Genomic DNA, 27,182 nt, shown 5'->3' with positions numbered 1-27,182 from the left:
AAAAGTCCGTTTTGTTTACAAGGCCAAGGTGGATTCGTGATTGTGAATGTATTTTAATTATTATATTGCTAATCTTTATAGATAATAAGTGCAGATTGTATAGGAATAATCAGTAAAAGATCCCCTTAAACATGGATTACTCCACTATCAGTAACAAGACTAACTATACAGAAGCAGAAGAATTAACAAATGGTGAGCTAAGTGAGCGTTATTATTTACTCAAGAAACAATACGATAACTTATCGAGCAGTTATGAAGCAACAAAACAAGAACTACACGATGCTAGAAGAAGTTACCAAACTGCCTTGGACGTTCAGAGACATTTGACCGCAGAGTTAGAAAGTTATCAGGCTGACGATGCTCGTCGAAAGAATGATCTGACTTCACGTATAACTTCGTTGCAAGAAGAGATTTCCGAGCTGAGGGAAGAGCGGACAGAAATTACTGAACGACATGCGGTAGAAATTAAAAAGTTCGAAACACAAATTCGGAATTTGAAAGAGGAGCAATCGCTTAAAGTGAGGGAAAGTCCTGAGCGGGATAATTCGGAGTTGGAAGAGGCTCGAAGGACTGTTAACAGCGCTTTATCTGATGCTGCTTCAGCGAAAGAGGCGCTTGAGGAAGCGAAGATGGAGATTGCGTCATGGCGGATGAAAGCTGAAGAGATGATATCGGAAATGGCAGAGATGCGTGTGGCAGCGGATTTGCGTAGGGAGGAACTGAGAGCAGCTAATGAGCGGGAAGCTACTGCGCTTGCTGAGTTAGCTGAAGCTAAAGCCATGCTGCATCAGTGCACAGACACCCAGCAGGACCTGCAACCACATGGTAATATTTTCTGAAACATAAATTAAATAAAATTGAAACTGTAAAGGATTTTTGTTGTATTTGTGCCTCATAATGATTTTGTATTTTTTAGCTGCAAAAGGCAATTCCATATTTGCTGAAGTTGAGGACAAGAGGCAGGAAATGGTCAAGAGTCTCACACAAATGAAACAAACTAATTCTAGGGTGAGTAATACTTATTTCTTTATTTTTATAACAAACTAGGGTCAGTGGGTCGTCTTAGGGGCGGAGACTAGCTTCTGCTTGCATCTTCATTATCATCCATAGGGAATAACTTCCCATATCTGGAAAAGATTAAGTTTCCACTGTCTGTCTAATGGGACTAAGCAACCTGCCCCCCAATTTTCACCGTAATCTTTGTATTATTATTGATTTTGTAACTCCAACCAAGACTGAACATTAACTCCACTATGATTACAACTAATCAGATGTAGTACTGCGTAGTACACAAGTACTATTTAAAAAAAATAATAATGTTGTAAATATTTAATTAATTCCAGTTGAGACGAGAGCTAGCCAACAAGCAAGCTGAGGTAGATGCCTTACTACATGAGAAGCAGACGGTCTGGGAGCAACAAGCCGGAGCTGCAGCCCACTACGACAGAGAACTTATAGGTATGGCTGGTGACTTATCTATCACATTTACTTTTTTCTTTCACAATCAAATAATAATGAAAATACACCACTTTTAAAAGTTTTAGGAAACTTTAACATAATATATACTTATGTCATCATCATCCTCCGAGCCTTTTTCCAATCATGTTGGGGTCGGCTTCCAGTCTAACCGGATTCAGCTGAGTACCAGTGCTTTACAAGAAGCGACTGCCTATCTGACCTCCTCAACCCAGTTACCCGGGCAACCCGATACCCCTTGGTTAGACTGGTGTCAGACTTACTGGCTTCTGACTACCCGTAACGACTGCCAAGGATGTTCAATGACAGCCGGGACCTACAGTTTAACGTGCCATCCGAAACACAGTCCATGGTGTCTAAGATATACTTAGAAAGTACATACAAACTTAGAAAAGTTGCATTGGTACTTGCCTGACCTGGGATCGAACCCGCGCCCTCATACTTGAGAGGTTGGTCCTTCACCCACTAGGCCACCACAACTTTTTCTTTATAATATATTTTTTTTCTTTATAATATATACTTATGTAATGGATCAGAATCAGGATCACTATTTTTTACATCTGTTGCCATGCTTATTAGTCCTAGAAATTACAAAAAAAAAGTGTGGCTGCAAAACGGTCCTTATTTAGACAAATGATCATCAGACGTTTAAAAGTTTTTGTAGTAAGACCATGTGTGTTTATATCCAGCTTTTCCACTAGCGGTTTTACCGGCGTTCTGTTGAATAAATTTATGGGTTATTTCTTGCCCAATAGACATCTAACCCTATAATATTTTTTTTCAAATCTGACCAGTAAATACTGAGATTAACACTTCAGCTTTATAATATTATTATGCATACTTTAACCCGAATTAATTACAGAAAGCTACGAGGAGCGCATCACGCAGCTGGAGGGCGCGTGTGAGAAGCAGCGGCGGGAGCTGGCGCGGTGGTTCAGCAAGCCCTGCGACCACAACGTCAACGACTGGCTGCCGGCTGTGCTAGAGCATTTGAAGTGAGTTTGTTGAATATACTTATTTTAAAGTAATTATACTAAGTTCCAGTGGCGTATTTCCGGCTTCGTTTGCCTGCAACACATGAAATCTGTCGTGCGGATTTTAACGTAATTTTTGTACCGGAAGTTGTCAGTTGTTTGGACCGACACCAACATAGTTACGAAAAGGCTAGGCAAATGAGTGTCCATAATACGACATCTATTTAGCCCGTGACAAGATGACGCTTTGAGGAATATTACAGATATGATATATTATTTTAGGATTTGTACATTTCCAGGTCAGAATGCGAGCAACTAAGAGCCGACGTACTATCGAGAGGCGCCGCTCAGCTCGCCAGCGCCGCCCAAGTGAGGGAACTAAGAAGAAAACTAGCTCTTCTCACTGCAAACACCACAAAACTGTCCCCTGCAAGCAAACTTGATACTAATGGTGAAGATAATAAGGTCGATATTGTCATGCAAAGAGTGCCAGTGCAAGTTAGAAGTAAAGCTAATGTTGATGATGTTAAGAAGAAAGTGTCTTTTAATTAGTAGGTTATACATAGTGATATTTTAATAAGTAATAGCTGTGTTGTGATATGATATAGAAGTGGTGGGATTCATGTCTTGTAAATGTTTGAAAAAAAAAGAAAAGTTACATAAAACATTTTTTTTTTTTATGGAACTTGTATAAACTTTAGATGCGGGTCATCTGTGTAATAAAAACTTTGTTCTCGTCATATTCCAATGCAGCAACAAATTGTATGTTATCTTAAAATAAGCAATCAATAAATTAAAGACTTATTATAAACAGAATCAAATATTTTATTAACAACTGCAATCTACATATTTACATCCAATATCTAGTACAATACAAGAATATTTTAAATTATATTTTGGGACGTAATTTCTAAACACTTAAAAAAATGAAATACTGTGACCACAGATCAGTAAAAAAATTGAAAGAATACATTGCTAGAATCACAAATAGGTACATAAAGAAAAAAAAACTGTAGTCTATTCCATTTCTTTATTATTCCGTGTTCGTCAGTAAATTATTATGGAATATCAAAAGTATAAAAAAAATGTTGGTTAGAAACAGATAAAGATTTAAATATTAACTATAGAGTATTATTTTCTTTTGGTCATAATTTTGTATATTTTTTAACTTATTTCTTAAAAAATAAGAAAAGGAGTTAATACCACAAATAGTGCAAAACTTGTTATATTCAATTTAGTCGATATTGATAGAACAGTACCTATCGAATCGAAACTTAATGGATATTATTCAGCTTCTAATTTAAATATATCTTGCACCTACTAGGAATCTTGTTTAAACCAGAAGTTTCTTTATATTTTCGTTCATCTTTATATCGATAGAATAAGTCTATGCGGAACTATTTGTGGTGTTTTTCTATAATTCGATGGAACAGAATATATAATACAAGTTTAAAATGGAGTTAGTAGTATGTTGTTTTTGAGGTTTAGTTACGATTTCAAGTTTTGTTTTGTATAGAAGATTTTTTTGTATGGAGAGGGACCTTAGACACATCTGCAGTTAAAAAAATATGTTCTTTTGTATCTCAAAATCTGTTTTCTATTATAATTATGAACTAAAGTAAGCTTTTAAAAAGTAATTTCGATCGTAGTGAGCCATCTGAATAAGTTGATATATATTTATAGTGACAATCTTTGTGAAAGGAGCATGGTCACTTTCGTATAAACACTGTACGTATTTTTCAATATTGCTTAACAGTCATAAGACCTATGTCATACATTTTGTCAATGGTCGGACACTATTCGCTCTCGATTCGAGTTTCGCTGCCATAGAATAAAATATAGGTCCCCAAGAGCTTTCATGTGACTTAACTTTAAATGCTGTTGAGCAATATTAAAAATGGATAGAAATTGACGAATGGTCCTTTCTACGGAGTTGTGACGTATTTGATGACATCTATATAAAGTAATAAGGCAGCAAATAGTATGGTAGCGGTGTGTCAGTTAGAAGCGAGGTCCCTAAGCGCATGTTCCCGAGCGTGCGCGATGTGGCGGTGCCGGCGCGCGCGCTCGCGGGCGTCGCGCACCGTGCGCGCGCGGAGGCGCGACGACGCCGCTTCTTGCACGCATTTCGTGAATGCACCTGACAGGGAAACATTTATAATGAAACATCATTTGAACATTGACAACTATTAAAATATAACTTCTTAGATATCGTTAATTTTCAAAATGTCCCATCATCAAAGTTGTTTTCGTCGTGTCAGCCGAAACACCTACACTGCTGTATAGAAGCCTCCCCTAATGTTCGTCACTTTCTCGAGATTCAGCAACGGTATGCACAGCTTCCCGGCTACTTTGGGGCTACCTAACTACTCATCCGTCTACGCAGTGGAAAACTCGACATCTTTTCTGCCCCATCGGCCATCTTTTCTGCAAGCCGTCAATGTATTTAGTAAAAATCGAACGACTACTACTACTACTACTCACCCACAGTCTCCCAGCACTTAAACACATCGGCACCGTTCTTGTTTTCATTATAACAGTCGATAACCCGCTGCTTACATTCCGCACACACTGGCTCCACGCTCACCATGTTCGCAGTGCGCATGTCTATACGATTCGCTATTGCGTTTAAATCTTCTAGTGTTATTCTGAAACAGAAAAAAAATCATGAAAACAGAGTATAAAGATTCCTAACTGTTGAGACTTGAGGACTTGAAATCATCTTCATGTAAAACGCGGGGACTTCGTGGCGCGGATTCTAACGCGTTTAATACAGAAACTGGAAGTTCCAATAATACATTTTGATAGCTATAAACTAAGAAATCAGTTTAACTTTAGCTAAAGCAGATCAACCACAATTTTTGGTCATCGTAACTTTCTAATCTTCCTAAACTTTAGCTTAGGGTATGAATCAACTGCGGGTTGTTCGAAAGAGATACCGCGGCCCTGGTACATAAAAGGCCTATGACGGAACACGACGATTTTAGTCAGTAAGAGTCTGACACTCCCTCACCGCTGCTAACCCACAGCGGGAGGGGTCATTTGATGATTTTACGTCGATAAAAAAAAAAAAAAAAAAAAAAAAAGGGTATGAATCAACGACATTTTTTTCCAGCCATCCTCACCTACTCCGTATTCTAAACTACTCTATGTAATAAGTACTTAATATCTAATCTACCTACCTAAACCGTCCATCGTTGCTCAAGCCTCGTCGTTTGACTACAACTCCATTTGTAAAGGCGTCTACAGATGAGCGGCGCGACATAGGTAACTGTGGCCGGTCGACGTCAGCGTGAGTCGTCGACAGCCGACCACTCGCCGTTGTCGGCTGCCGCCGTAGTAAAGCCACGTTCGCCGCCGCCTATTGTAGCTGTTGACGTACCGAGTTATTTATTTTCTTCGTCAACTACTACATTTTACAATTAGGTAATCTAAATATAGAGGAAATCGTTGCCAAATTTCGACGCTTGGTTGATCTAGACGCTTGGTTGATCTACTAGATCCAGTCAAGGGAATAGGAAAGAATTAGTAGCATTTATATAAGCGAAAATGTTACATAGAGGCTTATCAAACCCATAAAAAAATTGATGGTTCCTTATCTACTTTATATCTTTGCCAGATCTTAGCTGACGTTGATGGCAAGCAGTTACCAAATCGTTTAAAGAATACAGTTCGTCTGTAGAGGCCTTTACAGAAGATTATAAATTGATATTGTTCGGCTAAGTGTCTATGCCGTTGGTAAAGTAAAAAATTCTAAACTCGACCAAACACCCTCTCTACCTACAGTTACGTAGTTCAGATTGTCATACCCTGTAATCTCCGAATGGCTCTCATCCATGCACTTGAGTTTCTCTATGTATATTTTGTCTCTGAAGTCGCCGCGCGGTGTGGGCTGTGACGTCACCGTCGTGCTGCCCGACAGCGTTGCATCTTCCACTAATCTCTCCACCTGAGAAAAAACATAGGTACCATAGGTAGGTATAAACTACTATAGGTAGGTATAAGTGGGTATTATATTTATCAAGAAAAAATACTTTTCAAAGGTCATGATTATACTATGACATACATAGGCACCAATCTGAAGAGTAATTTTGAATCACAGGCTTATCTAAGCCTGTGATTCTGTCCGATTTGAAAACTCTTTCAGTGTTAGATAGTTTTATTTCGTCGAGGAAACTTAGGTATAGGCTTTTTGTCCGAATACAACTGTATCTGGGTCACCTTTGTCATCAGGTAAAAATAGCCTTTATGTACAGGTAGGTAAAGAAGAATTCAAATTGGTTGTACCATTTTGTTCGAAATGCTGATGTGGTGATCGTCAGGCTCATCATCAATGAACGACTCTGTGGAGGTAGATTTCGGTCGCTGGAAGGCCGTCGCACGAACTGATTGAGCAGCGCCCATCTTTGTGTAATCCTGGTGAAAAATGATATAATTTACAAGCAGCACGGGATGATCGATCACACGGAGATGGGTGATCATCTACGTCTTGACGAGTTACTTCGTATTTTGGAAGGCACGTATTTGGTGTTTGGTGGGTCCCGGCTGTCATATGAATATCTTAGCATGCGTTACTGGTATTCCGAAGCTAGACAGTTTGAAAACCAGTGTGTCTAAGGGGTGTAGGGTTGCCTGGGCAACTGGCTTGGGGAAATCAGGTACGCAGTTTCTCCATGTAAAACTCTGTAACTCAACTGCAACCAGTTAGATAGGAAACCGACCCCAGCATAGTTGAAGAAAAGCCAGGCAGATGATAATGAGATGAATGATGCATTTCAGTTCTTACAAACAACAACGTTAAAATTTATAGATTTTTTCATAGTTCTTAGAAACTTCTCAATCATCAATGAATTACTCAATATTAAATTAAAGTTAATCGATGACTAATTTTAGGTACCAATACCTACATATCGTTGTTTGTTGGAGATTGAAGCTGATGAAAAACAAAAAGGAATTACGTTAAATTAAATTTTATTTCAAAACATGACGATAAGCAATTCGAACAGCGGATTTAGAACGACTTAATAAACGGTTATTTACAGAAAAACAAAATCAAAATTAATAATGAAGTCACACTTTTTAGTAAATAAAGGAACCTCACGATAACCCATATAATATTGTCATCGTCGTTTGATTTATAATATTATAACAATAAAATTATAGCTCTAGAACTCATCACAGTTCCGGGTTCATTAGTAAATGATGGCACAATCAGAGATCTATGATATTCTAGCAAAAAATATGAGATGAACAGCTTTAATTGGCGTATTGGACATAATGAGACAATAAGTTTTTTATTCCATATATCAAAAATATTAGAAACAATAAAATATTGGCTATAAGTTTACACTTCTTGGAAAATATTAAGCAGGTACCTACCTAAGTGCATGTACAATTGTACACAGTAAGGTAGTAATTAACCGACTTCCCAAAGAGGAGGACGTTTTCAATTCGGATGTTTTCGTTCTTAAAACCCAAGATATAAGACAGGTAGGTGCGTTCCTGACTAATATTTCGAAAACAATTCTCAGTAAGTTACTTGATCAGTACGGCAATGCAGGTTAAAACCACAAAGGCGGAATTTGTGATTGAAACTAGTCATCAAAACCGGTAGACATGACTATGAACATTAATAAAAAAAAAGTTTAAAGATCCTATTCTATCCGATTTATCAAAACTCGTACGAGTCGGAAGTTATAATTATAAGCAAACGATGTTCGTAGATCTTAGATATAAGATAAAATTATTCATATGTAAAAGCTGCAGTTATCATGTCAACGATGTAATTTTGTAATTATAAGGGACCATAGATTCCAGAAATCATCGATGGCCCAAGGGAAGAATTTCGAAAGAGGTTGCGTCTGTGAAGATCTGGATTTTATTTAAATAAATATCTTTGAGTTTGTACCCATATTATTTTAAATTGTGAAACAGTGTTTTGAAGTTTTTTGACTAAAATAAAAATGTAAAGGTAGGTAAATAGGTACTTAATGATGACATTAAACTGCTTAATAATAAATACATTTGGTGATGTGATGTTTGTATCTTTTGTCATTAACGATGATTTTATTATCAATCCTTAAGTACCAATATTATCTTGTTTTACAACAATATTTATTTCCATTTATTATTTTTCTTGTCTTGCTTAAGTTATGTGCCTCAGCTTTATTTTAAATCTTTGAAATCCTTAACTAAGTAACGCTTGTCAAACCACAATCTATTTTATTATTTGAAACAGCTGCAAATTATTTGTGTATATCGGAAAAAACCTTACGACTTGATTTGGCCATTGATTATACCGCCATAGTTGCAGGTGCGTATTTTTTATGCCTACTTAAGTAATTTTTCACAATATTTTTCCTGCTTCTTGACATTTGAACTCCAATAAAAGTCAATTCATGATTTGTGAAAAACCGCAAAATTATAGTGAATTTCAAGTTACTGACGATTCCCAATATCTTTATAAGACTTACCTATACCTAGGTACGTATTTCTTTAAACGAAGTCGTCTAAAGTGAATCATTTTAAATAAAAAAAATTACAATTTACATAAGTAGGTATGTAATGTACCTACAACGTATTTTAAGTAGGCACATAGAGTAGGTACCAGTCATGATCTAATTTTAGTTTCGGATGTTTTCCAAGAAATAAGTATGTGAGAAATAATTTTAACCTTTTTCTAGTATTTTTGAGTGATGACCTTTGTATGATGTAGGTAATACGTCTATTTTATATGAAAAATTATTAATTTTAAGAAAATGCGAAGTTTTTTTATCAAATAATTGCATTTTTCTCTGTCCACTTTGAATCCGGCGCGAAAACGCTTGTCAGTGTCATGTCGTCACTTGTGACGTCACGACTGAAATTACAAGACGCAAGTAAACAACGCTCGTGCAATAATTAAGTTTTTTGTGTTATTAAATATGAATTCGAAAGGGCATAGGTGTTGTGGGGTCCCCCAGTGTAAGAACACATCCAAAACAACTCCTGATAAGTTATTTGTGTACGTTCCTCACAATAAAAAAATACGAAACAAGTGGCTTAAACTTGCAAGGCGAGATTCAAAAGCAATATTGCCCAGGGTACAACTTTATTTTTGTGAAGATCACTTTGATGTAAGTTATTACATAGTTCTCTAGATTCTAGCATAGTTTATAATGTAAATAACTATTTCGAGGTTAGGTTTCATCTCTCATTGTTTTTTAATTAAACTAGTATACTTACATGGAAGTTTTAACATTTCTAAATTCAGCTGAACAAAAATCTTTATTTGATGCCAAAAACTTTCCCAGCATTATGATATCAATTCTAGGCAAATTAGCGCTGTTTGCCTTGATAAATCCGGGCTCCATAACTCGTGTTATAAACAATTAATTAATTAAAAACAAAGATCGCAGTGGAAGTTCACAATAACGAAATGTGACGTTCGCGCACTTTCGCGCGAGTTGTTTTGAGAGATGACGTCACGAGCTCTGATTGGTGTTCAAGATATCATGGCGGATTGCCTTATTTCGTAATTTTATTTTATAAAAATACATATTAATCACATTATTAATAAAGACAACAATGCGCGTTTTATATTCCAAGCTCCAAGTTTAATTTAATAAATATATTATTTTAATGATTTTTGATTACTGTCATCATGCCTATCGCTGGGTAAATGCTTTGTTATAAGCTATTCTCCTTTCAACTTTTCCGAAACACTCAGGGAAAACAAGGTTTCAATTCCTAATGACATTATCTGCACAACATTCAAAATTATACCATCAAAACAAGATAATTAAGTTACATAAGTTCAAAACTTAAGGTCAGGACCGTGCCTAATGAATTCATCTTTCTAATTCCATCGTAAGTGCCTTCCAGCGGCGCGCGCTCACATTCGCTTCGCTTTGCGCGGACGCATCGCGATTTTTCATCTTCACCCTTGAACTTTGTTGGAGGCGCCCATGTTTCTTGTAGGAAATAAGTTATGGATAGGGCATGACTAAGAAATTTTAATTTAGATATGTATGACAATCTATCATTGTTGTCATCGTGTGTTTTGCTGGATACTAAAATGACTATGTAAGAGCCCCAATACAATCTTCTGTAGATACATTTTAAGAAACTTTTAGGCTCATATACACCGATACCATAAACATTAATTTTCTGAAAAAACACTGCTTACTATTACTAACTTTAGCGTTCAATTTTCAGAGTAGAGTCGAAGCGCATCGCGACTCTGCACTAACTCGACACTAAATCGATCCTCACGGGTATGTTCTGGTGAAAATAGAACTTAAAGTTAGATCGATTATATAAGAACTTGAACTAGGTATCGAAAACCAAGTCATCGTCTAGATTTTTCGTTTCTGAAAAGACTATGCGTCACAACACCTGTAGCATGACCTAAGTATCTAACTCAAGCTTTTCTCAGGAAAACGGATTTCCCAGAAACCTTGAGACCGAATTATATTATTCATTATTGATTTAAAAGATTCCTTTAATGATGATCATTGAATTGTGTCGCGATCTTACACGTATAGGCCTTGAACTTTGTCAGTCTGCCAGCCGGCCGGTGTCATTTAACTGGCAACACAGGTTAGGGATGACACGTCACATAAAAAATATTTTCTACCGGATAGTAATATTGCAGTGGTTTATCAAGATCTGGTTATGTTGCAAAGCAGGTTGCAATACCTGTATATAATGATGAGTATGTATTTGGGAAAATCGATTGAGTAAGTTGATCATAGGTACTTTAAGGTTTCGGTGGTAGAATATTAGAATGCTTAGCTATTATGAGAACGGCTTACATGGGGGATGAAAAGAAAATTGAGCGCTAAAGCTCCAGATACCACGAACCATTTTCTACCACGATATTAATTGTTTCATGATGGATTTAGGAAAACAGGTCTGGAATTCACATGCACCTTCTTTAGGTAGGCACTGAGGAATATCAGACACGGAAATGGAGTAACGAGCTCTAATATATCTGAGAAATGACGGTTATTATGATGCAAATGAGCATGTTTTCCGATCGGGCGACACCATGTGCAAAAACCATGCTCACAATATTCAATCTAAATAAGCCTTTGTACACGACATTATTAGATATTCCCGATTGCCTTTTTTGTTCGTATTACTGAATAACAAAATTACATTTTGTAGATAGATAACCATATTTAAATTCTAACAAGATGTATGGCTACCACAGGAGGTCCGCCATTATTTTTGGCAACTGACTAAGGGCAATATCCTGAGGTCTATTTAACATAGATTTGTCATTTGTTGTTATGTAATTTAGGCACAAAAAATAAGTTCTAGACTTATGAACTTTAATTTTATATACTGCTATAATGTAGATTTAAAAAGACCATAGACCAGTAATTTTTTCGTGTAGATATTTAAGGAACTCGGTTTTTGCAAATCTGCATAGTTAACAGAGCATCAGAAAAATATATAAGCATGGGAAAACACTAGCATTTCTACAGCTTATTTCGCAAATAAAAAAGAGCAGTTATAAAACAAAATGTTTTTCTTCGTCAAAGAGAAATAAAATGCCAACCAAAAAGGGTAAAACAAACAATATTCCTGTTTGGAGAAAAATAAAAACTGTGTCATGTTTACCTACATAGGTTAAGGGCCTCGTAAAAATGTTGACACGGATCTTTGGCCCGCATTCGATTCCCGGATTCGACTGACGTAATCTTCTTTTTACAATAAGACTTTTTGTAAAAATACCCTTTATTATTTACTGTTCTAATTTATTCCTCGAAACACTAAAACATTAGATAACTTTAAATTTTACTTTAAGTGCCTTTCTGCTGTCGCAGAAATGAACATAAGCGTGAATGCGATAAAATGAGCAGCACTTATAATTGTATGACGTTTCAGTATTCGCCCTGTAGTGTCTCATATTAAGAAATAAATTCCATACTTCATCTATAACTTAAAATGTGAGACACTACACACTCAGAATCGAAAAATGGACAAAAAGTTACAAATCAGACGAAATCGAGACTTTTCAAAGAAGTAAAAGAAGACAAGAAATTATTTTTAACAAGCTTTAAATTAATAAAATTCGCTGACGAAGTATTAACTCGCCTATTATATGGGCATGTTGAATTTATTTAATAAAATACCATGTTTTAAATTGGCAGTTTGCATTATAAACACTTGCACATTGTGCAGTAGTGAGTAGTGCTTGCAGTCGGCCCTTTCAAGATGGCGTTGACAATTTTACATAAAATTGTGAAGACCCGGATGTTATGATTCTCAAAGTTTCCACGGAGGTTCTTAATAAATATAGGCAACCAAATAAATAAAGTAGGTAAAGAAAAAACACGTTTAAAAAGTATTGGAAAAGTTTATGAGAATCAGTCAAGATTTGTCTTAAGAATTATCCCTAAAAAAATAAAAGCTAAACGTGCTTAGGTGCATACACAGAAAAAAAACTTTAAACCAGTAGAAAGATTAAATAATTCCTAAACCAAGACAGAGCTCTTTTTCCGATAGAAACGCTGTTTATAAATAAACGAGAAGTATTTAAATATATTTTTTGCAAGTGATTATAAATCTACATAGTAAACATTAGGTACATGTTGTCAAATTGAATTACCAAAATCAATATAGCTAATAAAGATTTATGGAATACATAATTCAATTTATTTATTGAAAGAATATTTAATACTTATATTAATGGCTGCCATTGCAGAAGATATTTTATATGAGCATTAAGAATAACAGTGCAACGATTTAAATGTTGGAAAAAGCCATTTAGTTTATAAAATTATATCTACCAAGAATACGTTTTATTAAAATCAAAGTGATTGTAATGATATTCATGCTAAGAGTTCCAAAACATGAGACATAAATAAATAAGTAAAATAAAAAAAAGATTGACCTGTACTGGGTCAAATTGAGTGAGAGGAAAAATTGCAATTTTTTACTATTTTCATTCAGCGTAGATAGAGAGTTTAAAAAAGTCTTCCAACATTTTACTAAAAAAAGTCTATGTAAAATAAAAAAGTTTGTAATGAAACTCACAAACCAGCATCACCTATAAAATAATATCCCTTGTTTTCGCCCTATGGCCCATATAAAAATATTATCATTAAAATAACTCCCAAAAGACTTAACAACCACTGGCCCCCGGCACATCACAGGATAATAATTTCTTCCTCATCTTTCATAGTGACTCAGCTCGATGCTGATTTATAATACGAAAACATGAGAGAATGTTAATTATAAATTATGACATCAGGTTTATATATTTTCATACGCGGAAGTAGTAAGGGTCTGGTGTAATTAATAAAGCCTTATCTTTGTGCTCTAAACTGCGGATCGAAAATAAAAAATGCTACGAAAATGCATAAGAAATGATCGGCGCCATTTTATTAAAAAAAGATTCTTTTTATTTGATACTAGCCGTTTTCCCGCGGTTTTACCCGCGTCCCGTGGGAAATACTGCCCGCACCGGGATAAAATATAGCTTATGTTACTCGCAGATAATGTAGCTTTCTAATGGTGAAAGAATATTTAAAATCGGTCCAGTAGTTTTTGAGTTTATCCATTACAACCAAACAAACAAAGTTTTCCTCTTTATAATATTAGTATAGATAGATGAAACCTTTTAACTTATTTGTGTATCATAAAAAATCCTTTGTATTTTCTATAGAATAAACCTCTTAAATATTAGTGATGATGATGATATCCTCCTAGCCGATTATCGGCTACGGCGGCTAATCTCCTTACATGAGAACATGTAAGGAGATTTGCCAATTGCGCAGGACATATTATAGTGCACAAGCATTTGCGCAGACACAGGTGCACTCCTTATTCCTTCATTCTCATAGCAATCACCAACTTCCAGGCTCCGGGCTGCTTTGTGAAAGTCTTCTAAAACCCACAAAGCGATTTCGGCCCGACTCGGGAATCGAACCCGAGACCTCGTGCTCAGCAGGCGCACTTGCGACAACTAGACCAACGAGGCAGTTACATAGTTATATTAGTATACCTAACTTAAAGAAGTTTTAATTTTTCTTTTGTGCACCTTTAAGTTTAGGAGCCGTCAGTACGTAAATTGATTGTTAGAAGTTACTAGCGAACGTGCGTACATCGCGATATATCGCGGCGCCTGAAAAAATGTAATGTGCAAGATCCCTACTAAATTTTTACCTAGATTTCGTGTTTACGCTTTTATAAGTATATTATATAATATTGATTTATAATGACACAAATGCTAATATAGCTTTACCAAAAGCAGATAGATCTGGTTATCTGAGCAATATTGATCACCCAAAAATGGATATGTCTGACATCAAAAATAGTTCAGAACTAATAAAAATATTAACAGGAGTTACGTAGATAGACACACTATGAGAATTTTAAAAACAAACTACCCATTCACAGATTGTTGTTTCTGGTTAAAAAATAGCATTTCAATTTGAATTAAGTTTTGAAAAAAAAACACGGTTTTTCAGAATTACTTTTTTGGTTAAGATTTATAACGTGTAAATGTAATTCTTACTTAATTTAATTTATTATTTACCAAGGTTGAGTTAGATAAGATCAAAGAGTACTGGGGTCTTTCCTAATGAGGGCTGAAGATTTCATCAGGCTACAAACATGTACGTACTTGAGAAGAAGTCTTGAGACAAGCAGCCGAAAACATTTGAGGTTCTTTAACGTCTTATTTCTTTGCTTTGGAGAAAACCCTTTTGACAACCTACTTCCTTTCTTGCAAGATGAGCAAAGAGAAGGTTGGTAACTTTCTTCTTCTTCTTTCAGAGCATAAGGGTGGGTTGCACCAATAGCTGATTGCTGATCTGACCGATTGGCGGTAATTTGACGACTGGGGGTTTCGTTATCATTAAACTTACATGGTGCAACCCACCCTTAGCCATGCTCGAGTATTACATCATGACCACGAAAAACTCTCCTAAATAAACATCATAATCATGTTACGACAGTCCCTCCCAGTCACAGTACAGTCCCTCCATAATTTGAGCTAAGTTATCGCTAAGATTTATTTTTGTGCCTGTAAAATTTTGGTGCATATCACAACAAATAAATTCTAAAGCCGGCTTCTTTGCTTTCGGCCAATGATCTGCACTTCAAGAATTTAGTCACATTTATCTAATTCGAAATATAGTGACGGTAGTAAGTAAAAAAAAGGGATCTATTACAAACAAATCAGGCGCATTTGTCAGCTAGTGCAGTGCGTCATACATTGGTGAGTTCAAAACAAACAAATACTAGTTTTGGTGTAAAAACGTCGATGTATGTTGCACGAAGGTCAGATGTCGTGAAGATGGGTTTCGGAACGAGTTCTGCGGGGCGAGGGGCGGAGTGCGGGGTGCGTGACGTCAGAGGAGGCTGCGACGGTATATAGATGTGCCTGCGCATCTCTCGCCTGTATATCAGTATATTTGAATTGTGTGAGAAGCTAGTTTATTGTGCACGTTGAACGAACGAAAATGCTACGCTTTGCGATTTTAGCTGCAGTGGTGAGTTTCGATTTATTGATTTTATTTGTACCTATTTAATTTTCAGATACTTAAATTTTTTAAATGGAGATTAATGTGGTTTTATGGAAATTATAAATTGCCGGTTATTTTTTTATTTAAAAAAAGTTGACGACTAATTAAAAGCATCTCCTATTCTCCTCTTATTTTTAAAGTCGTTTGAAAAAAAACCAAGCGGGGATTAAGCTGCATATTAAATATGCATAATTTAAGTGCTTCGTCTATTTTTGTTTGTGAAATAACAATGTTAATATTAGCTACAAATATTTTAAGTTTCCTTTATAATAAGCACTTTTTAAAGTTAGGTTAAATTAATAAAACTTAGTATTTTCCTACGTAGAAGAATACAGCTGAACTTATGGATATAAATTTTCATGGTTGTTTTCAGCCATTCAATTGTAATACTATTTTTAGTATTTACTACGAGTGTAGTAGGTATATGCAGATAATTAGGTATTACCTATGTGTTTGTAAAAGCGTGGGCGCAAATGTCGCCATACAGTCTGTGATCAGTTTCAATTTACGCGACAAACAATTACTATAGAATGTTAGGTACATAAACATTACATTATCCACATATAACTTGGAATGTAAGTACATTATAACTTTTTAATATAGAACAAATGACTTTTAAAAAGTTTGTATATCTGATCATTTGACATAAGGATAACGATACCAAGCTTATAGTTGTACTGAGCCAAGTACCAAAACGTCTGAATCTATTTCTTTTACTGTGAGTGAGTTGCACCATTTAACTTTAAGGGTAAAATGACGATTTGAAAAAAGGGCGGCAGTATACAGCTGGTTATGCTTTAGTTATCGTTATAGTTAAATGGCACAATTGGGCCTTAAGATTTACGAAAATTGACCATGGTTACGCTAATCATAATGTGGGATAAGCAGTAAGGCACTATAAATCAAAGTCTATAAGTACATCTGAAGTCGGGGACAAATTCTAGTCAATATGTATTACAATGATCGATGATTTTGTCAACATTGTATTTACTTACGATATTGTACACATACTTGAGAAGTGGTAATTTGTGTGTCTCTGTGTGTTCGTAAAATACACGTGAGATCGAACGTGATCTATGCGATTATATACAAATTGATTTTGAAGATAATTGAAAGTTTTTTGTTAACAACAATTATATTGTTCACACTTGCTCTGTTGACATAATACCATCATTAATCAAGTAATAAAGTACCTTATTGATTAATGCTAGTTTTTATACGACGTTAACAAGTTTTTCATGTACGTTATTTGTTTTACGGAGGTGATTAAATATTATTATTATTAATCGATTTTTAAATGGAACATTCTAGATTTTAATACACATGTTCATGTTTTATATAAAGCGATAAACTTATAAGTTTTCTTTTTTTAATATTTATTTTTATTACTTATCTACGTTTCACAATGCTATCGAAGTTTTTCTATTATCAGGTAATAATAAAGTTGACATTTAAATATTAATTCAGTGTCATGGTCGTAGTTATTAGGTATACGATAGAAAATGTGTGAATTTCTAGAACTTACCACATTGCTCACTAGATTTTTTGAGATCTTTTGACCTCGAAAATACACATCTGGTTTTTAAATTGAATTGTCATTGATGATGCATAATGTGACAAGGTTTTGTGAAGGATTGGCTGAAATACTTTATTATAATAGAAATTCCAGTTCTATTTATCTGGTATTGATTGTAAATATGCCATACCTACATTTCTAGCTAGATAAAGAAATTGTTAAAATTCCTATCGGGATGTGTAAGAACTCCTGCGACTTCCCACAATACACATTTCTATTTTTTATCAATAATAAAATACTTTAAACTTTAACCCTTTCACATAGTTATAATAGAATACTGAACTTATGTAAATCGAAACTAAAACAGTCCCGTCCGGAAACCAATTTTCTAACTACGACGGACGCCTGCGCACACGCACGCTTCGGGGCAAACATTCTTGTGCTATATCATTAGGGATCGAGATAATTTATTGGAAAATTGGAGATACATCAGATATCGTGTTTTAAAATATTATATAATTTAGAAATGTAAATGTAATTGTGCCAAGAGGGACATTCAGTGGAGAGAAATAAAATATGCACTTAAATTGTATGAAACTTAAAATAGAATTAGAGTTTGTATGAGAATACACAATAGAATTAGGTACATAATTATGTAAGTAGAAATACAATAAGTTGTATCCAGAGTTGGAGTTCAGACTGAAGCATACCTATTATAAGCAGTTATATTTAACTATCTGGCTCTAGCTAGATATTATGAAATTTTCAGCCTAGAATTAAAATCTTGTAGTCATTATAAGAAAACATTTTACCCACACCTAATGACCGTAAAACACGGCTTAGGTATCAGATGACGAGATAGCATATTTGTTAATTACTATTCATCTCAATTATCATTTATTACAGCGATCACTAACCCGCTTGTCAAGGCGACTGAATTCATTAATGATTTTATTAATAGTCTTAACGACTATTTTTTATACTTTTTCTCTACATTCTCTAGATAGACAGATGTTTTGTAAGCTGGTCTTCCTGGCTATACCTGTTTTATAGATAGATCTTTGGACATTTATCAGGAATGGTCAGCAGTTTTCCCAAAGCGGTTTCCCTTTGTGAGGCCTATTGTAATTCAGTAGGTAATAGGGATTTAGGGGTCAAACAGGCAGTGAATTAGTCGCAACTAGCCTTAAACTTGTAAGAAATTGCGAGGTTTTGTGTTCAGTGAATCGTTCATATTGTTACTTTCTGGGTTAAGTCATTCTTTGTCAGAACCTTGGTCAGGTCGTCCATCTACCTATCCGTTTGACTTAGTAAAATTTTGGCGAAACTGGAGATATTTTATGTATAATTTCTGTAGTTTAATTTACGTATAATTACCAGTACCTACACCAGCTGTATCCTCCGTATGTAGGATACAGCGTGATAGTCAATATGTAATAATAAAAAAATAAAAGAAAACATGTACTCACGTGATATTGAATTTCCAAAAGAAAACAGTACCTATAGATTTGTTTCACAGTAATTTTGCAGAGAATTCCGTCATTTTTGCTAGTGATATTTGACAGGACTGGATAAGATGTCAGAACCACAAAAAAATATAAAAAATCAGGCAATAGAGGAAAATAATCATGTAAAGAGGTAATAATCGTTGATGAAATTCTATTTATATAAAACTCAGCAAACTGAGAAAATAATTTTGTTACAGTTTCTAAAATCGTATTAATCGAAAACAGTAATGAAAAACTCGTTTTCAAAAAGGTACTTTTGATTACCCTTTGTATTGAACTGTAAAATTAACATGACAAACATACCATATAAAATACAAATCTAGCCAAAATCCGGATCACTCATCACGACCTTGCTAAAACTCAAATAACAAAATCCACTATGTCACCAATTCATTAGCACGAAATCGCACATAAACCAGCTCAGCCGTTTCTGAGAACGCAGACAAAACAAACAAGCACATTCATAATACTTCCGCTTCTTGAAATTAAATAGGTAAATCGAATAATAGGATGTCTCTTCCTATACTGTGGAAAATATTGGTTAGCCACTGCTAAAAGATAGTGCATAATTACAAAGCTAAGATTCACATGCAGGTACCCATATTGGCAAAAATAAATAAGTTTGAGTTTGAGTGAGTGAAACTCTTTACTTACCATTTTAGTATTTTTCTCAGAAAATACGTAATTTTACTTTTAAACTACTACCCCCTTACTTATAAAATCTCTAATCACCTTCTAAGCAACATTTTAACTAATCACTACTTAAAGTCTTAAGTAGTGATTAAATGTTAGTTAAGACATGCTTAAGCAACGTTTATAAGTAAGAATTTTCTTAAACAGCCCTTAAGTATTACTTATATTTAATTCACGTTTATAAGTAAGGCTGCTAGTTTATTATGTTTCTGGAAGGTAAAGTGTTAATAAGATACTCGTTTAAAGCCTTGCCAGGAAAAACGTAGATCTTTTGTCTCGATAAATTCAGATAAAGGCAGAAATTACACCTGTTTTTCTGTTTTATAGAATTTAAAGTAGTAGTATCTACCGGGTTTTGGTGTCAAACAAAGAATGGAAGACAGGTACTTAAAATTTCTTGATATGGTGGAAACACCTTCGCGTTTTTATCCTCAGTTAAAATACTGTTCTTGGTGTCAGATTCTACGTTAAGAATCTACGCATCAATTATTTTTATTAATTCTTTTTGTTAAAAGATCATATTATATTTTTTGCAAATGCGGCGTAGTTTCAAACAACATCTATAAATAAAATTTCCTGTATCATCAGTGTGAATACAAGTTGTATTTTTGTTATCAAAACAACACGATCATTATGTATTAAGAAAAACTAAATAATAATAAAAATATCATTACTAGCAATTATTAAAAGAACATCAATCAATAGTTTAGTGGATATCCGTGCAACTAATCATAAAAAAAAATCTAAAAAATATTACAGACTTTGCACCTTCAGAGTTCCGTCCAAAAATTTGTATAACAAAAGACTGTCTGTATGTTGTCTTTCTTCCGTGATTAGGTAATAGTTATGACAATCTTTTTAGTCAAAATATTTCAACTATTTAGAAATATAGCAAGGTCTCGCATCATAAGAATAATATATTTTCAAATCATTCAAGAAACTTAAGAAAAATGTATTTTTATAGTTAGTCTACATCTGGAAATGAATATTTCTATTGAATAAAAGTCTACAGTGATTTATTTATGCATATGTACGGAACACATTATAGTGATGAATTAAGACAAGCTGTTTAATATTGAAATTGAGTGATGTGGACAGGTTTTTCCCATATCAAAGCTCAATAGACTATGAGAGTCATCTTTTGTAGACATTATTGCCAAAAAGTACGAATTAATAACTATTGAACTCGCTATAAATTAACCGAGTCCTATAAAACATATTTTATTTCCGAAAAAGAGAGTTCATGAAGTTTTCGGCAGGCTCTTCTCCATGACACCAAGTTTATGGAACCGTGCAACTAGTGAGGCGTTTCATAAGAGTCTGCAAAGGCCGATATCAAATAAAAACATAAGATTCAGTGCTTTAGTAACTTAAGAATAAATTGAGCACGAAACAGATTTTTTTCATCTCCGACATCTATTTCACAACCTTACAGGATATTGAGAAATCCCTATAGCATGATTAGCTTACTCTTCAATGCGTTGGTACAAAAGTAGCAGGCTATCATGGTCATTTTTACCCATCAAGCAGGAAAATCTAGCTTGCTTGTCAAGTGTTGAAATGACAAACGCGATGAGCAGACATGACAATATTTCTTGATCCTCATACATATTCATGAGCTTCACCTTTGTTCCTGTATGCCTTCGATTGGACCTTGGGAGTAATGGGTGGCAATCCAGTTATTGTGTCTATAGATTATAAGCTGTTAGTGGTTATATGTTTGAGATGTTTCGAAGGTTCGGCCGTTCGGACGATTTGATCGGTTTTTGTTTTTATGGGAATGTTTGATTGGTAAGGAGTTATGTTTTTGGAGAGGTGGCGTATAAAACTGAGAATATTAAAATGACAATAAAAGCATCCCTACTTTATAAATCGGATAAGGTTGAATAACACAGCTTATTGAAACAAAAGCTCGGCGGAGTAGGTACTTTATGTGCTTCATCATCATCATCATCATCATCAGCCTATAGCAGTCCACTGCTGGACATAGGCCTCTCCAAGTGCACGCCACTGAGATGTGCTTCCGAATAAATAATATGAAATATTGAATTCCATTTTAGCTTAAGGTTAATAGCAATAATGGTAAGAGCAGAAGCAATAGCTCTACTAATTTTGATATCATTTTAAAGTGCAAATAGGTAGGTATATGTGAGCCTTACTTCTTTGAATTTGCCTTTTGATTTCTTCTTTCGAAATATCTTAAAGGTATTTTCTTATTTTGGTTTGAAAGGTCTTGTCCATCAAGGAGCACTAAACATCACCATAATTTTACATAGAGTTCCTCTCTAAAGTCATTCCCATGTATGTTAAGGACATGACAAGCCCATGTAAGTCCCATAGCCCAGCACCATAAAATCCTATAGCCCCACAGAACACACGTAGTGACTATCGTACAGACGATTTACTTAGGTACCTTATTTCGTTCCGCATTGTAAAACCACGTTTGCCGAACAGTTCTAAACGGTTTGGTCTAGAAATAGGTATATTTACTTACACGGAATACCAATTAGTGTTACAAGGCCGTATTTTGGCAGGCTTGAGCTATAAAGTTAGATTTTTTGGGACAGCTCCAATCCTTACTTCAGCAGTGAAGTTTGTCATTGTAAATAGGTATAAGTTCTTCTAAAAGTGGCTGTAGTTATTAAATCAATTTAGGGTACATGGAGCATTCTTGGTGATATCTTCACAAACTTAGATATTGGTGCTATCTCCCTCTAATTTTAAATCTTCTATTATTTTCCATAAATAATGGCGTCCACGGCCGATTTCGGCCACGGCGGCTGTTCTTATCTAAGGAGATCAGCCAGCTGCGCAGGACATATTATAGTGCACTAGCATTTGCGCAGACACAAGTGCACTCCCTATTCCTTCACTCTCATAGCCCGATGGGACGGCAATCCGACACAACCGGAGAGAGATCAGGCGCAGGACCGACATTTACGTGCTCTCCGATGCACGGGTGAATCAATCACCAACTTCCAGACTACGGGCTGCTTTATGAAAGTTTAAAAAAACCCACAAAGTGATTTCGGCCCGACCCGGGAATCGAACCCGAGACCTCTGGCACAGCAGCCGCGCTTGCGACCACTAGACCAACGAGGCAGTCATAAATATTGTCCTGCTCAGAATGATCCATAAACACTTTCTTCTAATATCTATGGAATGAATGGAATGTTTCTAACAGTCATGTTTTTACATTTTCATTCCTGATGTCCTACTTAGCTGTGATAGATGGATAGCTTATTCTTTATTCTACCGTGATTGCTAACTTAACTATCGTGTAACAAATAATCAACAAACCCACTACCAAAAAAAGCACACAAAATCGCTCTTCACAGTCCGCTGTTCTCATAGCCACAAAACCTGCATGCTTACATTCAAGTTCACGGCTGCAAACCAGTTTGTAGCATCAACCATTATTTGTGCGTTTTTGTAACTCACCTTTCTCATAAAGATTACGTCACACCTCTTTTTAACGTAGGTAATGTCTATGTAAGTTTGTGTGCGTGTTTTTTTATTTAAAAGTACCTTTAGGAGCACACTGTAGACTAAACAGTTTGCCGAGAGTTGACCCGATGGTTGGCAATTTTTTTATTAAAAGAATACTTGATACCTTTATCTCAATCAAAGTTTTCAGTCGATCTGATACCGGCTAAATAAATAGGTACCTGTATCTTTGTAATGTGCGTATTGATTTTTGAGCCCAAACAAACAATCGGCCGACTAAAAGTTTGCTGTATGCTGATGCTCTTAGGAAACAATTTTGATGCATGGCTATTGGAGTCTGAGTTGAGAAAGAGGTTTTGTTGTAAGTAATGTGGTTTCGTTTTGTGTGAGTTTTTCGCTTCGATAGTGTAATTTATTTGAAACGGTTGCATTATAGTTAGAAGATGTATCGGGACAGTCAGTTTGCTTCCATATTTACTTACGTCTTCAAACCATCTTCATTTGTTTCGTACCTTAGTTAGGTTTTGTTGGTCCGTATTCAGAATAATTCCCAGACCTAGGTGTAAATCTTATTCCGTAGAAATAATAAGGGGTACCCAATTTCTGTGCTAATCACGAATCACGTATGCTGAAATACACTATGATACTATTAAAAAAACTAAAACACTGACTAGAGTACCAAGTGGTTTGAGTTGCCGAATTAAGAAGCAAAAAAGAAAAAACCTGAAATAATCGGCAAGAAAAAACTTTGGGAAATCCATTTTTAGATCATCATTTGTATTAAACAGCAACGATCAATAGATACTAGTGAATAAGCCATTTTTTGCAATAACTAATAACTCTGTGTTATACGCAGAATGTTAAGACAATATATTTCCAAAAATCAAAGGTCAATCGTGTCTAGAATTATGCAAATTAGTTCTTAATCATTGAAGTTATAAGAAAGACAAAAAATTTTATCCAGTAAAGATCCGTCGTTACCTCATAAAACATATTATAAGGTTAAAAGATCTGATTTTAATAAAAGTTTAAGGTTACTAACGTCATTTCAGAGGATCAGCAGTGCAACTTGACATCGTCAACAATTGTACTGGATTTTTTTTTTGTACTCATGAAAATAACAAAAAAAAAAATAAACATAAAAATAGTAGTAATTTTAGGTGCCTACTTTCTTTCTTTTGTTAAAGCAATATTTTATCGAGTATGTTAAGGTTCTCCCAGACAGAATCAATTTAGGTTTTTATTCTTAACTAAAATCAGCTCAATCGGCCCAGCCGTTCTCGAGTTTTAGCGAGACTAATGAACAGCAATTCATTTTTATATATATAGATAGTCGTGCGATTAAATTAAAAAAATATATAAATAGAAAAATAAATATACTGCCTATTTATCTCTTTGACATTTACTTAGATCATCGTTAGGTGAATCCTACAGTAATTTGCATTAAACGTTCATTTTATTAACAGCCTCCTAATATGCATATTTATCAAGTTTTCATTTCTCGGAAAAATAAAAATATTAAAGCCTACCCATTTAACGTAGAGCAGGTGGCAATAATTATAACATTATTATTTATTTTAGAAAAAAAAAACCATGTGTCAGATTCACATTTAGTTTTTTTTTCTTTGACATTTTACGTTAATCAGCAGTTCTAAAAAATGTTTTATTACATTTTCATGCAAATAAACAAAAATTCTAAATAAATCCTCCTCATTATTATTAATTATTTAGTAGTAATATTGTTTTGGTATTAATAATATATTCATGAATAAGGAAGTGACTTCCTCAACTGGCCTTTGTGGCGAGATATTATATTAGACGCGATGCCTTGACCACTAGTGTTTACTACTACTTACGTGTCGTTTTACGACTGATTTTGCATCATAGGTAGGTACTATTAGTAATAACAATCCTTGCTGATAAGGATTTAATAGTTAACTTTATAGCTTGACTAAGTTACGCCAGCCTTTTTATGCTTGCCCCGTGCAAACTATTATAAACAAATGGAAATTGGTGATTGATACACCCGTGCGTCCTGCACCTGATCCCTCTCCGGTCACCGTGCTATGAGAGTGAAGGAATAGGGAGTGCACCTGTGTCTGCGCAAATGTTTGTGCACTATAATATGTCCTGCGCAGTTGGCTAATCTCCTTATATGAGAAAAGCCTCCGTAGCCGATAATCGGCTAGGACATCATCATCACTATAAACAATCGGATAGAGGTAGCCCGAACTGAAAATATTTTTTCAAATCGGAACAGTAGGTCCTGAGCGCGTTTAGCAAAGAAAGAAACTCTGTATGTTTTTGTCAGTGATGGACGGAAAGAGAGCAGCCTATGGAACGATCACGTTAAAAGATTGCAAATTGAACAGGATATATCTGCGCAAGTAAATCTTATACCCGGGTACCGTATGCTTTGGTACTGCGTAAAAAAACTAGTTTTCCTTTTAATTACTCATACTCTTTAGTAAATAGTGATTATATTTTACTTGCTAATAAGTATTATGAATAGTCAAGTCTAATTTAGTTCAGGGAATAGAGACTTGTATGATACAATACGTTAAGCACTCAATGTATTAGGTATACATTTAGTATTAATAAACTAAACATCTTTAAATTAATTAACCACAAAAATGTACTTTTTGTAATTACATAGTATACAAAATACATAATTACATACTGTGATGATGTATTCTGAATGGCATAAACCGCAAAATCAGTGAGGCCGTGAAGTTAGAAAAAAACATTGAAAACGATAGTCGTTTTTGGGGGATTTACAATTGGTCATTAAAGATGAATTAGGATTTTTTTATTATATCAAATATTTTTTTGAAATAATTTAACCCATTGACAATGAGCACGACTTTACGTACGTCTTTACAGGTTTTTTTTTCTTACACGTATTTAGTGTTTTTACTATTTTTTCTGAAGTAATACATCGGAATGATCATGTAGCCATCTTCATACCTAATACAGTTTTGGTGTAACTAATGCAATTAAAATTACGTAGATAATTGTTAACAATAAACTTAATGCATTTAGGTAATCAATTATAAAGTTTTTGTTGAAAGCTAACAATATCTCGTTAGAGAAATAAACAACTTAATAAAAGGTAGGTATTATTAAATAACACGTTAATTATAATTTGAGATAAATACATTTATTTTTGTAATCTGATACGCCACACATTTTTTATGGTTTTTGAGCTAATATCCTTTAAATTAAATGACTTGTTTTTGATAATTTGGATTTAGAATTGAAAAAGACAAAACTTAACCTTTCTTGGCAGTCGGGTAAAAATAAAAATGAGTTATTTTACTGTAAATACAGTATTGTTTTTGGTATAAATATTGTTATACAGTACCTAGGTAGGTATGTTGTTTACAACATGTAACTTAATTAACGCACATCCTGAAATTAGTTTGTTCAGAATCGTTTACTGAATCGATTTATATCATTTTTAATATAGGTAATTTTTTATCCCAAATATAATTAAAACTACGGAAATCATTGTCATATTAACCCTGTACAGTCAAAACAAATTCAAATAGACCGTAACTCAAAGTAATAAGACTTCGTGTATTGTCGGCCTTTTTTCCGTAGTTTCGTTATGTTGTGTCGAGTCGAGCGGCGCGCGGCGCGATATTTGCGTGCGTAGTAGTATGACCAAAAAGTTCTCCAAGAATTGGTATAACTAATTTAGTAAATAACAATGCATATACATGTTAAATTAAAAATTCAGTGTGTGCATTATGATTATAACATAATATTCTAATTGGGGTGTTTGAGGATGTGCGTTAATTACGTTACATGTTGTGTATGTTGAAAAATAAGTTCTACATTAAAAATAACAACTACATAGGTACATACCTACCAGACTTAATATAATACCTAATTACCTATATCCTGTTATAATAATAGACTGCATTCATAAATAGAATGCAAAATTATTCAGATTATCGTTTCATTAATAAAAATGCACACATTATGTCATTATTTACTTATTTTTCAATCCAACACGATCTCGTGCTTTCCAGAATGATAT

The 27,182-nt window shown here is 34.5% G+C and overlaps 3 protein-coding genes across 3 annotated transcripts in view; 2 read left to right on the top strand and 1 right to left on the bottom strand.

The window, feature by feature from the left end:
• Positions 1-24: 24 nt before the first annotated feature.
• LOC124630424 (protein Spindly) lies at positions 25-3,266 on the top strand. Its single transcript, XM_047164325.1, has 5 exons — positions 25-825; positions 917-1,008; positions 1,344-1,458; positions 2,339-2,471; positions 2,750-3,266. Exons 1-5 carry the CDS (start codon positions 132-134, stop codon positions 3,000-3,002), a joined length of 1,287 nt encoding a protein of 428 aa, XP_047020281.1. The 5' UTR covers positions 25-131; the 3' UTR covers positions 3,003-3,266.
• Positions 3,267-3,348: 82 nt separating this feature from the next.
• LOC124630426 lies at positions 3,349-19,039 on the bottom strand. The gene is made up of 5 exons (XM_047164328.1): positions 18,959-19,039; positions 6,738-6,866; positions 6,260-6,399; positions 4,935-5,098; positions 3,349-4,590 (listed from the first exon to the last, which is right to left on the bottom strand). The coding sequence occupies exons 2-5, from the start codon at positions 6,852-6,854 to the stop codon at positions 4,448-4,450; spliced, it is 564 nt and encodes a 187-aa protein (XP_047020284.1). The 5' UTR covers positions 6,855-6,866; positions 18,959-19,039; the 3' UTR covers positions 3,349-4,447.
• Positions 15,813-27,182, top strand: part of LOC124630425 — a 24,794-nt gene continuing 13,424 nt past the window's right edge. The window contains exon 1 of the mRNA XM_047164326.1: positions 15,813-15,940. Coding sequence (XP_047020282.1) covers positions 15,911-15,940 — 30 coding nt within the window. The 5' untranslated portion in view covers positions 15,813-15,910. The remainder of the gene's footprint in view (positions 15,941-27,182) is intronic.

The sequence above is a fragment of the Helicoverpa zea genome, chromosome 5 (assembly GCF_022581195.2).
Source record: "Helicoverpa zea isolate HzStark_Cry1AcR chromosome 5, ilHelZeax1.1, whole genome shotgun sequence".
Classification (NCBI taxonomy): Eukaryota; Metazoa; Arthropoda; class Insecta; order Lepidoptera; family Noctuidae; genus Helicoverpa; species Helicoverpa zea.
This window is presented reverse-complemented; position numbering and strand designations above follow the sequence as displayed.

Bases quoted from the DNA above. Each gene is read 5' to 3' on its own strand.
- LOC124630424 (XM_047164325.1), top strand. From the start codon at position 132: ATGGATTACTCCACTATCAGTAACAAGACTAACTATACAGAAGCAGAA. The intron at 826-916 runs GTAATATTTTCT...TGTATTTTTTAG, and splicing joins GCAGGACCTGCAACCACATG to CTGCAAAAGGCAATTCCATA. The intron at 1,009-1,343 runs GTGAGTAATACT...AATTAATTCCAG, and splicing joins TGAAACAAACTAATTCTAGG to TTGAGACGAGAGCTAGCCAA.
- LOC124630426 (XM_047164328.1), bottom strand. From the start codon at position 6,854: ATGGGCGCTGCTCAATCAGTTCGTGCGACGGCCTTCCAGCGACCGAAA. The intron at 6,400-6,737 runs GTACAACCAATT...GTTTTTTCTCAG, and splicing joins TCAGCATTTCGAACAAAATG to GTGGAGAGATTAGTGGAAGA. The intron at 5,099-6,259 runs GTATGACAATCT...TTTCTGTTTCAG, and splicing joins AGCCATTCGGAGATTACAGG to AATAACACTAGAAGATTTAA.